General features: G+C 40.9%; 1 protein-coding gene across 3 annotated transcripts in view; it reads left to right on the top strand.

Moving 5' to 3' along the window:
- The window catches only part of nsd3 (nuclear receptor binding SET domain protein 3), a 92,240-nt gene that overhangs the window by 70,743 nt on the left and 6,783 nt on the right, over positions 1-14,714 (top strand). For all 3 annotated transcript variants that reach the window (XM_060908867.1, XM_060908869.1, XM_060908868.1), the window contains exons 17-22: positions 2,299-2,411; positions 2,496-2,765; positions 3,423-3,539; positions 6,247-6,388; positions 10,280-10,386; positions 10,560-10,761. In XM_060908867.1, coding sequence (XP_060764850.1) covers positions 2,299-2,411; positions 2,496-2,765; positions 3,423-3,539; positions 6,247-6,388; positions 10,280-10,386; positions 10,560-10,761 — 951 coding nt within the window. The remainder of the gene's footprint in view (positions 1-2,298; positions 2,412-2,495; positions 2,766-3,422; positions 3,540-6,246; positions 6,389-10,279; positions 10,387-10,559; positions 10,762-14,714) is intronic.

Below are 14,714 nucleotides of genomic sequence, written 5' to 3' on the forward strand. Positions count from 1 at the left end.
TGATCCACATTCACTGGATTGTGAGAAACAGAGCTTTTTTTTCTCTTTTTTTTTTTTTTTGGTGCAAATTCGATAAATAAAAACTTTATACAAAGCGTCTGACAAAATAATTTCGGCTTGAATGTAAACAAACTGGCAAAATGACAGGAGGAATTTGTGAAAAATCCTAGAATACAATTTTTTTTTTTTAAAGATATTTTTTGGGCTTTTTTCACCTTTATTATTGGATAGGACAGTGTAGAGACAGGAAATGAGCGGGAGAGAGAGAGACGAGGAGGGATCAGGAAATGACCTCGGGTCGGAATCGAACCCGGGTCCCCGGATTTATGGTGTGGCGCCTTATCCACCTGAGCCACAACGCCCCTAGAATGCTAATTCTTGGAGGGTGAAAAAAAAATGTTCTTAACATCAAATACTTTCATTCTGTATTTTTTTGTTGCCTTTTTTGGGGTTTTGTTTTCGAGTAGTTTTTATTTCGTCCTTGGTTGGTTCAGCAACACACTCCACCGTATCCTTCTTCTTTAGGGCTTTTTAGGCATTTGGCAAACCAAATTAAAGGTGCATTACTGCCACCAACTGGGCTGGAGTGTGGAACAGGAGATATTGGGGGGGGACTATATTCTTTTAGCTGTTTCTTGATGATAGTGATGTATCTGATTTGATGCACGCCGCCATTTGGTTTTTCTCTACTCGTGGTATATGAGCTGATTGGCTACTCTACTACTCAACTATCAGAGCGCACGATTGCTCATATCCAGTGAATGGATAGAATATGGGGAAGGCCAAGGCCTAATGGGTAGAGAAGCAGCTTTGGGACCAAAAGGTTGCTGGTTCGATTCCCTGGGTTAGCAGGAATGGTTGACGTGCCCTTGAGTAAGGGCACCGACTGCTCCCCAGGCTGCTCTGGGTATGTTGTACCAGGGCTCGAAATTCGCGGTGGTCCGGTCGCCCGAGGCGACTTAATTTGTCATTTGGCGGGTAATTCCTGTCACTAGCCAGTTGAAAATAAAAAATAAATATATATGAAGTGAAGATTCAGACTAGGGCTGTGTGATATATTGAATATACTCGATATAGCTCCGAAAATTCTGTGTGAGATGCATGTAATTATTATATTGTAACTATCGAGTATTTTATGGTCATCTGCCGACTTGTGTTTGTTGCGTTTGTTTAAAACATTTTCCGGTGGTTTTCTCCCTGTCCCTCAGGCAGTAACGGGAGAGGCTGCCTAAGGGTAAAAAAAAAACAAACAATAACGTCACGCACTCGCCAACCAATCCCGGGCGACATCTCGGTGCTGAAAGGAACTTGCAGGAAGATTTTCTAGTTTCAGTTTACAGCGCTGGCTCAGTTCGTGCAATCACTGGTGCTGCATAGGCTACCGTGTGAGCTCTGTCAATTTCAGCGACAAATTAAAAATGGAAGCGGACGAACTGGTTCCTAAAAGAACTAGTAAGGGGTCAGCCATCTGGCATTTTTTTGGATATTGCGAGGAGGACGTGGAACAGCAAATGCAAGTGTGCAAAAAAAAAAAAAACAGTATCAAAATACTCGGGTCTTGAAATAAATGCACATTAGTCATGAACAATGGTAACTACTCTCTTTTGTGTTGTTTTTGACAGAAGTAAAATCCATACATGAACAAATTTTGGCGAGTTGATTTTCTGTTTGGCGAGGTACTTTGGAAGGTAGCTAGTCCGGCTGGCTGGTGAAAAAATATATGAATTTCGAGCCCTGTGTACGTCGCTCTGGATAAGAGCGTCTGCTAAATGCTGTAATGTAATTGGGGGGGGGAATTATATATATAAAAAAGTATAAAAAGGGTGATAATTTCATGAGAATAGTCTACTTGCCACTTCCCGTTAAAGGTGCAGTTTACAGGGTTTTTTCCTTTGAAATTTGCAGTTAGTCATAGTGCAAAAAGATCCATTTGTAGACAAAGTGAACTCTTTATTAGATTGCTTTTAAACATATTAAGTATAAAGCCTATTTCTAGACATTTTTACTCATTTCAAGCATGAAACTGCCTTCTGTTAGCAGATACTGTCTCATTTCAGGTGTTTTATCTTTGGAAGAGCATAAACGTATCTCAATAAAAGACAATTTTAAGCTTAAACGTAGTAAATCGGTCTAGAAATACGCTTCATGGTGTTGTAATGATGAATATTGCATGACTTTTCCTTTGTTTTGAGGGAAGATGTATTTTTTCCAGTGCTGCAACATGGGGGACAATTTTCACTGTGTAAAAAGTGGGAAGAGTACTTGTAATACCTCTGATGGTAATTTGTGTGTGTTTAGCACTCGAGGAGGCAGCGAGGCGGTTTCAGGAGCTGAAATCTCAGCGAGAGACCAAAGAAGCTCTGGAACAGGAACGCAACTCCCGGCGACCTCCTCCATACAAACTCATCAAGGTACAACACACAAACTCGCTCTTCATTACACAACACGCGTCTTTTTCTGTTGCTTTAAACATGTACGTTTTCACTCCTGCTCAGTGTAACAAGCCCGTAGGGAAGGTGCAGGTGCGCGTAGCCGACCTGTCAGAGATCCCACGCTGCAACTGCAAGCCGAGTGACGAGCGCCCGTGCGCTCAGGAATCGGAGTGTGTGAACCGGGCGCTGCAGTACGAGTGTCACTCGCAGGTGTGTGCCGCCGCCGAGCGTTGCCTCAACCAGAGCTTCAACAAACGGCAGTATCCAAAAATGGAGGTGATCAAGACGGAGAAGCGAGGCTGGGGCCTCAAAACCAAACAGGACCTCAAAAAGGTCAGTCAGAAGTACAGCACGGAGGTCTTTTTCTCTACGTCATAAGGGCAGAGAAAGTTCACTTTGATCAGCCAATCACAGGACAGAGGGCAGAATGGGGATTTAACGAATCAACTACTGTTAGTGCTCTAATGTGTCAAGAACCACCTCAGGACATCTCATGGCCCTACCGTTTCGTTTAGCAGACACGTCTCCTGTCGTGGCTGAGAAACAGGTTTACAAGTCCTTAAAAAGGTGTATGAGATAATCAACGACCCCACACGTGTCCTCTCCGGCGACTTTCAGTTGTTGGCATCAGGAATACGCTTCAGATCGCCTGCATGTCAAAGAGATCGGAGGAAGTTTGGGTTTATTTCAGAAGCCATCAGACTGGTGAATAGTAACAGTGCTAGAGATGGTCAGTTTAGCTTGATGAAGGCGTTCACACTGACTTAATTTTATCCACTCTCTTCTAATGTGACTTTTTTTTTTTTGGTAATTTCTAAGTTTGTCAGTATTTTGTGTGTAAATGAAATTTCTGTGCACTTTGTTTACTTGCCTGCTTGCCTTGAATTGCCCCTGTTCACATGTTTTAAGTTGTCTTGGAAACAGGACCTCATGTTCCAGATGTGTAATTTTACAGTTAAAACTGACACGTGTGTGTGTGTGTGTTTGAAGGGAGATTTTGTGATGGAGTACGTAGGAGAACTGATCGATCTGGAGGAATGTCGGCAGCGAATCAGCCATGCCAACAAGAACCATGTGACCAACTTCTACATGCTCACCCTCACCAAGGTAATTTTATTTTAACCTCAGTCTCTCGCAATGGGAGTGAGGATTTGTTCATCTTGTATTCGAAGTGTGAATATAAAATACGATAGGATGTCACGAACAGGAAACATATAAACGGTTATAGCTTTAAAGTGCGTATTCTGGACCAATTTTGTGGGGTTTTTTTTTTTTATATGAAAGTGTGTCCCTTTACACACTCATCCAGAAGGGTAATTTTGCACAAGGCCATCTGTCGACAGCAGAAAAAAATAAAATGACAAAACGCGTCTGGAAAAATCCCAAGGGAGTCTGGAGCCAGATTCATGACGTCACCTGCGGAAGCGCCAGCAGGCTGCGCGAGCTTTGCACGGTTTCAGTGCACAGCCTGTGGAGACCAAGCGCTCCCATTTCTCTCTCATTGTCCGGTCTTTTGGAAAACGATGAGTATTAATCCCATCAAGATTGGTGTTGCTACACCCTCCTACGATACATCTGTTAACCATTTTAATAATTACGTGATAACGTTGAAGAAATGTGCAGAAAACCACCAGGTCGTTTTCTCATAAACAAACCAGCGCCGACATAGGATTCAGAGTGAGGCGTCCCGCACGTGATGTCACGAAAATCAATGTTTGCCGGGAAATCCAAATGCCAAGTTTTTTCAGAGGCGGACCAATTCGCCTCAAATGGCTTGATTTCAACTGAATTTTTCTGGTATTGCGCAAGGTAAAAAGAATTGCGCAGAATGTTACGGATATTTGACCAAAGTTTAATATAAAATAGGAGAATTGCATCAATCTTGCTCCTGAATTTACCCGTGATATGCACTTTAAGAGTAGCAGCAGTCCTATTTAACAATTATTCTATCCACAGTCACTGGATATGAGCAATCGAGTGCTCTGATTGGCCACTCTACTACCAGGCTATCAGTTCATATACCGTGAGTAGAGAAAAACAAAATGGTGGCACGTGTTGCTGAACCAATGAGAATGAAATAAAAACTGGAAAACAAAACCCCAAAAAATACAAAAAAGCAACAAAATATGGAATAAAAATACTTGATGGTAAGAACATATTTTTTGTTTTTCAAGAATTATTATAGCATTTAAAATTTTTTTTTTTTTTTTTTACAAATTGCTGCTGTCATTTTGCCGGTTTGTTTACATTCTTCATCCTTAAGCATTAATTTTTAAAAAAAATTTAAGACAAATAAAATTTGAATATTTTACGACGAATGTATGCAATTTGTTTCGTGTCCACAAAGCGGAAATAATTTTGTCAGATGTTTTGTATAAAGTTTTTATTTATCGAATTTGCAAAAAAAAAAAGCTCTGTTTCTCAAGATCCAGTGAATGTGGATAGAATAAAACAGTTATTCCATTCAGTCTTGTTGTACATGGCTTATAGCCGACTATACACTCCTCGTCAGCTATCTGCTCACGTACGACTCGATTTCGTGGGAAAACTGTTAATTATTTGCCAAAGGTGAAGTGAATATCAGTGAATAATAGCCGAGACGAAGTCAAGGTTAGGATTCGCCGATATTCACGAGCCTGAGGCGGATAATTGTTTGAGTATAAGTACACAGGTGATTTATTTAAAAAAAAATTTTTCAAACGCCAAAAGCAGCATGCAAACGTAATAACGGTGTCCGCAGACTTGTCACTTATCTATGCCGGTCACATAAAATGCTTTTGTTTTGAAATTGATAAAATAAATCACAATCCCACCTTACCTTTGAATAGTTTTAGACCAAACTTCGTAGCATCTTTAATGCTTTTAGGAACAGCGTTTTCTTTCATCGTTTCTTATTCTTCCTCACTAGGGTGCATCAGTTGCCCCCTAAAAATGAAAAGTTCCTCCGATCATGATGCATTTTTGTTTTTATGTTCCTTTTGGTAAGAAAACACACTGGGTGAAATATTTGGACAAAATTCAAAAGTTTAATGGTGGCACCAGGAGCTCAAAGTTATGGAAAAAGCTGCTATTTTATGACTTTTATGACACAATTTCGATCACTTTTTTCATGAAACATTATGGCACCTTATAGAGTATACCAAATATCTTACACATTTTTAGTACATATTCTAAATATATTATCAAGCACAGTTTGAGTTTTAGCTGTTCATTGAATCATTGTTCAACTACTTTTAAACAATACAAATGTATTATGAATCACATTAATGCTTCTCAATCCCTTGCAAAGGTTCTTAACATGATCTCTGGCTCACAAGAAATCAATAAATGGAGTCCAACATTGTGATTCAAACCTTACGCAAAAACATAAGCGTTTTTTGGCAAAAAATGAACCTCATGGTGCCACCGTTAGACTTTTGAATATGGTCAAAAAATTTTACAGGATGTCTTTATTGGTGAAAAGGAACACCCGAACAAAAATGCATCAGATTTTATGAAAGTGAGGGCAACTGATGCATCCTGTTCCTCACTTATGGTGACTAAGCAGCTGGCTGGCATTTTGCCGAGTCACTCGAGGTGATTATCGAGATAGTCTGAATCTCTAGACCAGTCGGCGTGTGATTTTTCTATAATCACCTCTGTATTTATGCTAAAACAATATAATAGTATTGTAGTAGTAATAACAACGGTATTACATTGTAATACAAACATTATCACTAACAATGTAAATTAGAGAAAACTAAAAGCTCTTCACCCTGCTGCTCTGCTCGATCGGTTTCAGAGATGTTTTTTTGCGTGTGTGTTTGTTTTTCAGGACCGTGTGATTGATGCTGGGCCCAAAGGGAACTTGTCTCGCTTCATGAATCACAGCTGCAGCCCAAACTGCGAGACGCAGAAATGGACGGTGAACGGAGATGTCCGCATTGGCCTCTTCACTCTGTGTGACATCGCTGCAGGTGAGAGGGCGAACACTAATCCAGCTTTCTCATTACTGCTCAGTGCATTCAAATGTAAAAAAAAAAAAAAACCTCCATATTTAAGGTCTAATGTTCTTATAACTTTGTCTCTTAATGTAATTTTATCAAAAACAATACCAAGTCTCTGCCCTAAAAGTGACATTCCAATTTCCAGCAGTTAAAGGGGATCTGAAGGCAATTTTTTTATTATCAAAATTCTGTTTATCTCATTTTATTAAATATCGGAATGCATTTTTGATCGCTATTTTGTCACTGCTAGAGCAAGTTATGAGTGTTTGAAATATGCTCTGTAATACATCAGTCCATATGTCAAAGCAACGGCCGTAAACGAGATTCGTTGAGACCTGTGCGAGACATCGTAGGACGGAAGTAAAACGTACAGCAGAAATCAAAGTGGCCAACGTTGTCAAAAGACGCGCGCGTGCCGTCTTTCGAATGCTGATGTAATCAAGCCGGAAGTTTTCCCTGTGTCCGAAATCGCTCCCTACTCACTATATAGTGTGGACACCATTTTGTCGTGCTGTCCGAAACCTTAGTGAGGATAATGTGGGAAATGCGCTCAGTATAATAATATAATATGGATTTATCACAAAAATGCATGCATGTATTTATTTTGAAAACCCACCAGCTGCCTGATCTGGCACGTTTTAATTGTGCGACAGTAATGACGTAAATACCAGCGCAACGGACTCGTCTTTATCCTGTCGTCTTTCCAACTCTACTCCACGTTGGTTCGAAGTCGTATGGAATAATCTCCATCACTGACGAAGCTGGCAAATCTCGAAATTAATCTAAATTGGAATGATGTGGCGATCTGGCCGCTGTGTAAACAGTTTTCAAAATGCCAGCGCTGACACTTTACGTTTGAAGTCTCGTGAAGATCGCGCGGATAAGCGACACCTGCCGTGGATCAAACGAACTACATTCAACATGGCTAAAGGCCGAGAAGTATAATATGCCAATACGAGTCACGATATAAGGTAGGGATGTTAACTGATGACCGTTTGACCGGTGGTTGACCGAATCAACGTCAACCGGTTAATTTTTTTTTTTTTGGTTGTCGGGGGAAAAAAAAAAATCAATTGTTTTGAAGCTGCCGATTTTGGAGCGGAGAACCTGGAATTCTGTATTGTAAATGCTTGGGGCGTGCCATGCGGTGTAAGGACGACAGCTGACAAATCAGAAACACCCAGTCAGTCATGTCCCGCCCTCCCGCCCCAGTTAAAGACAGCTGACAAATCAGAAACACCCAGTCAGTCATGTCCCGCCCCAGTTGAGCAGAGCTGCCACTCGGCAAAAGAAGAAAGTGTAGACACAGGCTTTTTAGCTTACAAACTACTATTTTTTTTTTTTTTTTTTAAATTATTATTAGAAGGCACATGGAGTTTAGTCCTGCCTTGGCCAGTGCATTCTGAAAGTACGTTTCGGTCTGTAGCCAACAATGCATGTTATTGCAGATCAGATCTCTCCACACAAACTAAAGGCGCAGATGCCGACTTTTTCACGGCTTTTTCATGGACTGTAACGGCATTTGCTTATTTAGTAATTGTAATACAGCATTTACTCTGATGAAATTATTCAGACACTCCAACGCCCCCCCTAAAAAAAATCGGATCTGCACGAGCCGTGAAAAAGGCGTGCTGTTTGCATCCCTGTTTTAAACTCATAGGTTAACCGACTTTAACCGGCTAATGAGGCTCGGTGGTCGGTCAAGATTTTTTTTTAGTTTTCGCCATCCCTAATATAAGGTTACTAAAACTGAAAACGTAATTGAATAACACATTAATTAAGAAATAAAGCAAGTTTAAAAATGACTTCAGTTCCCCTTTAACTGATTGGTGATTTGTTCTCTGGTTAAATCTCAGAGTTTATAGGGTATAAAGTGTACTGCATATGTACAGATGTAATAGCACTGTGTAGTGCATATTGAACTGGACCCATTTTCAGGTTAGTCTCACTGTTGGAACGTTAAAACAAGCCGAATGTTAGCGACAAGAAAATATGACTCTGGGTAAATAAATACGAGCAAGTTAGAAAAGTTAATAATGCTATGACCGCCTTATGATATTCTTGTACAGGGTTTCAGCTTCTGGAGTTTCATGTGACACTGAAGCATAGCGTAGTGTGATGGTACTGGTGATCATGTTTGCTTTATCTGTAGTGGTATAATATTTGTAGGCTCATTTAATAGGATGCATCAGTTGCCCTCACTTTCATAAAATCTGATGCATTTTTGTTTGGGTGTTCCTTTTCACCAATAAAGACATCCTGTAAAATTTTTTGACCATATTCAAAAGTCTAATGGTGGCACCGTGAGGTTCATTTTTTGCCAAAAAACGCTTATTTTATAGCCTAGTAAACTAGACCCACCCGCCTAGCGGCCAAAAATATTTTTGCCTAGCGAATGGGTCTAGCCTCGCACCATATAAACAAAAACACCCCGGGCATCAAATCGTGCCCGCCAATCACAACGCAAGGTTTTTGTTTGGATTCTTTGGGCGGGCTTTTGCAGGAGTGACGACAAAGCTGCGCGACGCTGGAGAAAGCACAACAGGAAAGATGGCTACAGCTAGTGAACAGCGCTCGTTTGACTCCGCTTTGGAATCAGTTTTAGAAGAATTAGACTTGGAGTTTTGGTTGAAACATGAGCAGGAAGAGGCTCTCCGCTCATTCCTTTTCAAGAAGGACGTTTTCGCTGTTTTGCCGAGCGGCTATGGCAAAAGTCTGATCTACCAGCTGGCTCCGCTCGTAGCCAAAAGGATGGGGCTAGTTTGTGCAGTACGAAGAATTAATAAACAGCTTTGAAACATTACTTTTTGATTGTTTCTTATTTTCCCGTTATTTTAAATTTAAGGGAAATTATTTCACCAAACACCACTAAATAAAAACTCTCAAAAACAGTTTAAGCAAACCCTTGAAAAACACTTGAAAAAAATAAGAGTGTATATTAAGTATGTGGTACAGACTCCAAACTTGTGGTCATTATCTCCAAACTTCTTAATATCTAGAACCTGTTTATTAATTTATTAATACGCATTTTGAAAAATTATTTATTTCAAGGCCTCCCCCACTGCTTTCTGTCGCTCTGACTACGTCACAGTCACACTTGCGCTGATTGGTCAGAGCGTTGGCCTATACGCACAGAGACAGTTTGAAAGACAGCGGGTTGTTCCTCCCACCCCCATCGGAAATGTCTACGGATCGAGGCCAGACTAAATATTCACATTTAGTCTGGCTTGCCAGGCTACTTATTTTATGTTTTCGCGTAAGGTTTGAATCACAATGTTGGACTCCATTTATTGATTTCTTGTGACCCAGAGATCATGTTAAGAACCTTTGCAAGGGATTGAGAAGCATTAATGTGATTCATAATACATTTGTATTGTTTAAAAGTAGTTGAACAATGATTCAATGAACAGCTAAAACTCCAACTGTGCTTGATAATATATTTAGAATATGTACTAAAAATGTGGATCTAAGATATTTGGTATACTCTATAAGGTGCCATAATGTTTCATGAAAAAAAGTGATCGAAATTTTGTCATAAAAGTCATAAAATAGCAGCTTTTTCCATAACTTTGAGCTCCTGGTGCCACCGTTAAACTTTTGAATTTTGTCCAAATATTTCACCCAGTGTTTTTTCTTACCAAAAGGAACATAAAAATAAAAATGCATCATGATCGGAGGAACTTTTCATTTTTAGGGGGCAACTGATGCACCCTACTCATTAATATTCAAGTTTATGCAAATTTAGATTGAGGATGTTAACTGCTGAGGGGCTGAGTGAAGTGAATCGAAAAGAGGTGAATTTTTTATGAACTAGGGACTCAGCGTTTCAGGTTTTTACAAGCTGTGTGTGTGTGTGGACAGACACTGAACTGACGTTTAATTATAACCTGGACTGTTTGGGGAACGGGAGGACAACATGTCACTGCGGAGCGGAGAACTGTAGCGGCTACCTGGGAGTCCGACCAAAGGTACACACACACACACGGGGTGTATAAAGGGGGTTAGTAGACTGTGACGATCAGGAATGCTGTGTGTGTGGAGAATACTAATAGCTAAAGCTATATATCTGTATTTAAGTTTCTCCTCCCATTATGTTTTTTCTTGTCTGTTCGGTCTGCGTGTGTGTTCTCCTGTTCCTCAGAGTGCTGTGGTGTTGGAAAAGGAGGAGAAAGTGCGGAACTCGAAGCTGAAGGTGAGGAAACGGAAGCTGAAGGCGGAAAGCCGCAGTCACGATTATTACTGCTATTGCTGCGGCGAGGGCGGAGAACTGGTCATGTGTGACAGGAAGGACTGCCCCAGAGCCTATCACTTGCTCTGCCTCAACCTGACAACGCCCCCTTATGGTACGCAAAGCCACACCCATTCACAGTGTGAGTTTGTAAATATCTACACTAACTCGAGCGTGTGCTCTTCAGTTAACACAGACTGATACACCGGATGACTCAATGACTCTGACTCACTGAATCAGCAAAAAACACACACGTTGCATGTATAAGGTCCCGGTCATGCTATTGGTCCCAGTCATGTTGCACAAGGGATAAAACTGAAACATCCTTCCTTGTATGTACCCAGTACTATACTTTTTGATGTCCTAATACCCTGAAGTTAAAAACTCACAGGGAGCGAGAGCTTAATGGGACCGAGTGCACATGATCCAGGCATCTGAGTGAAACAACAGGAAGGATCTTCTGCTTCAAATAAGGAGGTGGTGTAAACTTGGTGCTTCTAAAATTCACTTTACCTAGCAACGTAAACACACCTCCTTCTTTGTGGCAAAATGTGAAAATCTCATCTCATTATCTGTAGCCGCTTTATCCTGTTCTAGAGGGTCGCAGGCAAGCTGGAGCCTATCCCAGCTGACTACGGGCGAAAGGCGGGGTACACCCTGGACAAGTCGCCAGGTCATCACAGGGCTGATACATAGACACAGACAACCATTCACACTCACATTCACACCTACGGTCAATTTAGAGTCACCAGTTAACCTAACCTGCATGTCTTTGGACTGTGGGGGAAACCGGAGCACCCGGAGGAAACCCACGCAGACACGGGGAGAACATGCAAACTCCACACAGAAAGGCCCTTGGTGGCCACAGGGCTCGAACCCGGACCTTCTTGCTGTGAGGCGACAGCGCTAACCACTACACCACCGCGCCGCCCCAAAATGTGAAAATTTCAGTAGAATTGGAACACTGCTTACAGAGGCAATTGAAATTCCGGATGCGACATAAATGTTTACGGAAAATACTCGAATGAACTTTGGCCGAATCTTAAAATTCTCAGTGTTTCAGAAGTCCGTGTATGACACCTATACCGTATGTGTCCGACTCCGCCTTCTCAGAGAGCATTTTGAATGACTGCAGTTGTTACCTGTTGGGACACGGCAGCCTACGAGAAATAACTTGAAGGAGAACTGAAGGCTTTTATTTATTTATTTATTTATTTATTAATTATCAAAATTCTATTTCTCTCATTTTATTAAATATAGGAATGTGTTTTTGATCGCTATTTTGTCATTGCTATAGCAAGTTATGAGTGTTTGTTTGAAATAATATGCTCCGTAATATATCAGTTCATACATCAAAGCAACAGCCGTAAATGAGATTCGTTGAGACGTCGTAGGACAGAAGTAAAACGTACAGCGGAAATCGAAGCGACCGACACCTGCCAACGTTGTCAAAAGACGCGCGCGCCCTCTTTCGAATGCTGACGTAATCAAGCCGGAAGGAAGTTTTGTGTGTTTTGATAGCAGTCAGGAAAGTTTGAAAAAAAAGTAGGCAGTAATCGTCATTTAAACTCATTTTTGTGCAATATTTTGTTTGTAAAACAGTTTTCAAAATGGCGGCGCTGACACCTGGCTGACACTTCACGTTTCGAAGTCTCGTGAAGATCGCGCGGGTAAGCGACGCCTGCCGTGGACCGAACGAACTAAATTCAACATGGCTAAAAACCGAATAGGCCGATAAGTATAATATTTAATTGCGATTAGTTGCCAATACGAGTCACGATACAAGGTTACTAAAACCGAAAACGTTAATTAAGTTTAAAAATGACTTCAGTTCTCCTTTAAAACTGTTTATGGAAAATGTCACGTACAGAACCGTGGGATTGCAGTGCTTCTGGCGAGACTGATGTTCAACATGCAGCTTGAATCTTACCACAGATTTAAACTATCAGCTATTAGGAGTCCAACCAACAAGAAATTTAGAGGCTACGCCAAACAGGTGAAAACTACGAATAGTTCCTGTCTGGTCCGATATGTGCATGCAACACGGCGTACGGCCAAATGGGAGGCTTCGGATGACTGACTGTGGTCACCTGGAAATAGATCAGGGGAAAAAAAAAAAATCACGATCCTACCCAAGCTAGTCCTATATGACCACTGTTAGGACATGCTGTGCTTTTGGTGATAAATATTTAACATTAGGCTTGACAGTCAGTGCATTTACATGCACATAGAGAAAATCGAATTTCTGCCGTAGCTCAACTGAAATCGAAGTTCTAAATGCCATGGAAACACCTTAGCTTGGCTGAAATCGAACCGAACTGGATTTCTCGTAATCGAGCTACGTGACCTAGATTATGCGATTGTAGCCGAGCTACTTAGTGCATGTAAACCCTATCGAGCTACGTGGTCGAGCTACTTACTTCAGCACTGCCCCTTCCGGAAGTGACGAGACCACAAGCGGGAAACACAACAGCCTCGGTCAGCATGACAACAGTAGTAGAAACGTGCACTTCTGGAGCAATGAGGAGATAGAGTTCATGCTCATTCAGCTTAAGGAGTTGAATATATATATATATATCTCGATGTTCGTCGTTCTTCTTGTGAACACGGAACTGATAACTTTGTTTATACTCTTGAATAGCACTTCTTCATGACGACAACCGGAAGTGTACCAACACGATTGGGCATGTAGCGCCACCTGTGGCTCGGGTGCACAATGTACCTCACACAATAGCTTGATTTCCTTGTGTGCATGTAGGATTGGATTTCTCTGGCACCCCTGCTTGGGACCCTTAGCTCGATTACCGACAGCAGCTCGATTTGGATGTGCATGTAAACGCACTGACTGTGCCGCTGTGCTGCTGAACCTCTCATACGTTTGTACAGGAGAAGTGTTTAATCTCCATAAAACTAGTGTCAATTCAAGAATAAATAACATTTACCGAATATACTGTTAATTTTGTGCAGTGTTGTGATGAGCTTTTACTTTAAGCATTTTTTTTTTTAACATTGTGTGATGCAATACACCAAACTCACAGGCGCCGCCATCTTGGGTTTTTTAGTGATCTTTGTCACCGGTCCGTGTGTTTTTGTTTGTTGTTGCTTCCAGCTCACTGTTGGTTCAATCAGCTTGAAATCATGATAGTGGTCGAATCTCTCATATTGACTTGTTTTTCCAATAAATTCAGCCGAACACTTTGCTGTCGAGTGCCTGCGAAAGATCGGCTCACTGAGGAAAAATTTGTATCCTTCCTAAAAGTCTATTATTTTCCTTTTTTTTTTTCATGGAGAAAAAAATAAGGAGGTGTATAAATATCAGTGATCCTGGTTTTGAAGAGAATTGACAAAAGTTTGAGCCTCTTACAGGGGCGTAGCTGGGGTGTCCTGGGGTGCCCGTGACCCCCCCCCCCCCCCCCCCCCCCCCCCCCCCCTTTGTCGGACCATACATTTTTTTGATAGCCGCATAAGAATATTAGAAAAGCGCCCACTGTAATTTTTCTAACATTTTTTTTTTTCAACTAGATTGTCACAGCCTTATTATGGTTTCTATAACCTTGACTTCCTGTGATTTGGGTGCTAGGGTGCATTAGTTGCCCTCACTTTCATAAAATCTGATGCATTTTTGTTTGGGTGTTCCTTTTCACCAATAAAGACATCCTGTAAAATTTTTTGACCATATTCAAAAGTCTAATGGTGGCACCATGAGGTTCATTTTTTGCCAAAAAAACGCTTATTTTATATGTTTTCGTGTAAGGTTTGAATCACAATGTTGGACTCCATTTATTGATTTCTTGTGACCCAGAGATCATGTTAAGAACCTTTGCGAGGGATTGAGAAGCATTAATGTGATTCATAATACATTTGTATTGTTTAAAAGTAGTTGAACAATGATTCAATGAACAGCTAAAACTCAAACTGTGCTTGATAATATATTTAGAATTTGTACTAAAAATGTGTATCTAAGATATTTGGTATACTCTATAAGGTGCCATAATGTTTCATGAAAAAAGTGATCGAAATTGTCATAAAAGTCATAAAATAGCAGCTTTTTCCATAACTTTGAGCTCC

This window comes from Neoarius graeffei, chromosome 25, assembly GCF_027579695.1.
Source record: "Neoarius graeffei isolate fNeoGra1 chromosome 25, fNeoGra1.pri, whole genome shotgun sequence".
Taxonomy (NCBI): domain Eukaryota; kingdom Metazoa; phylum Chordata; class Actinopteri; order Siluriformes; family Ariidae; genus Neoarius; species Neoarius graeffei.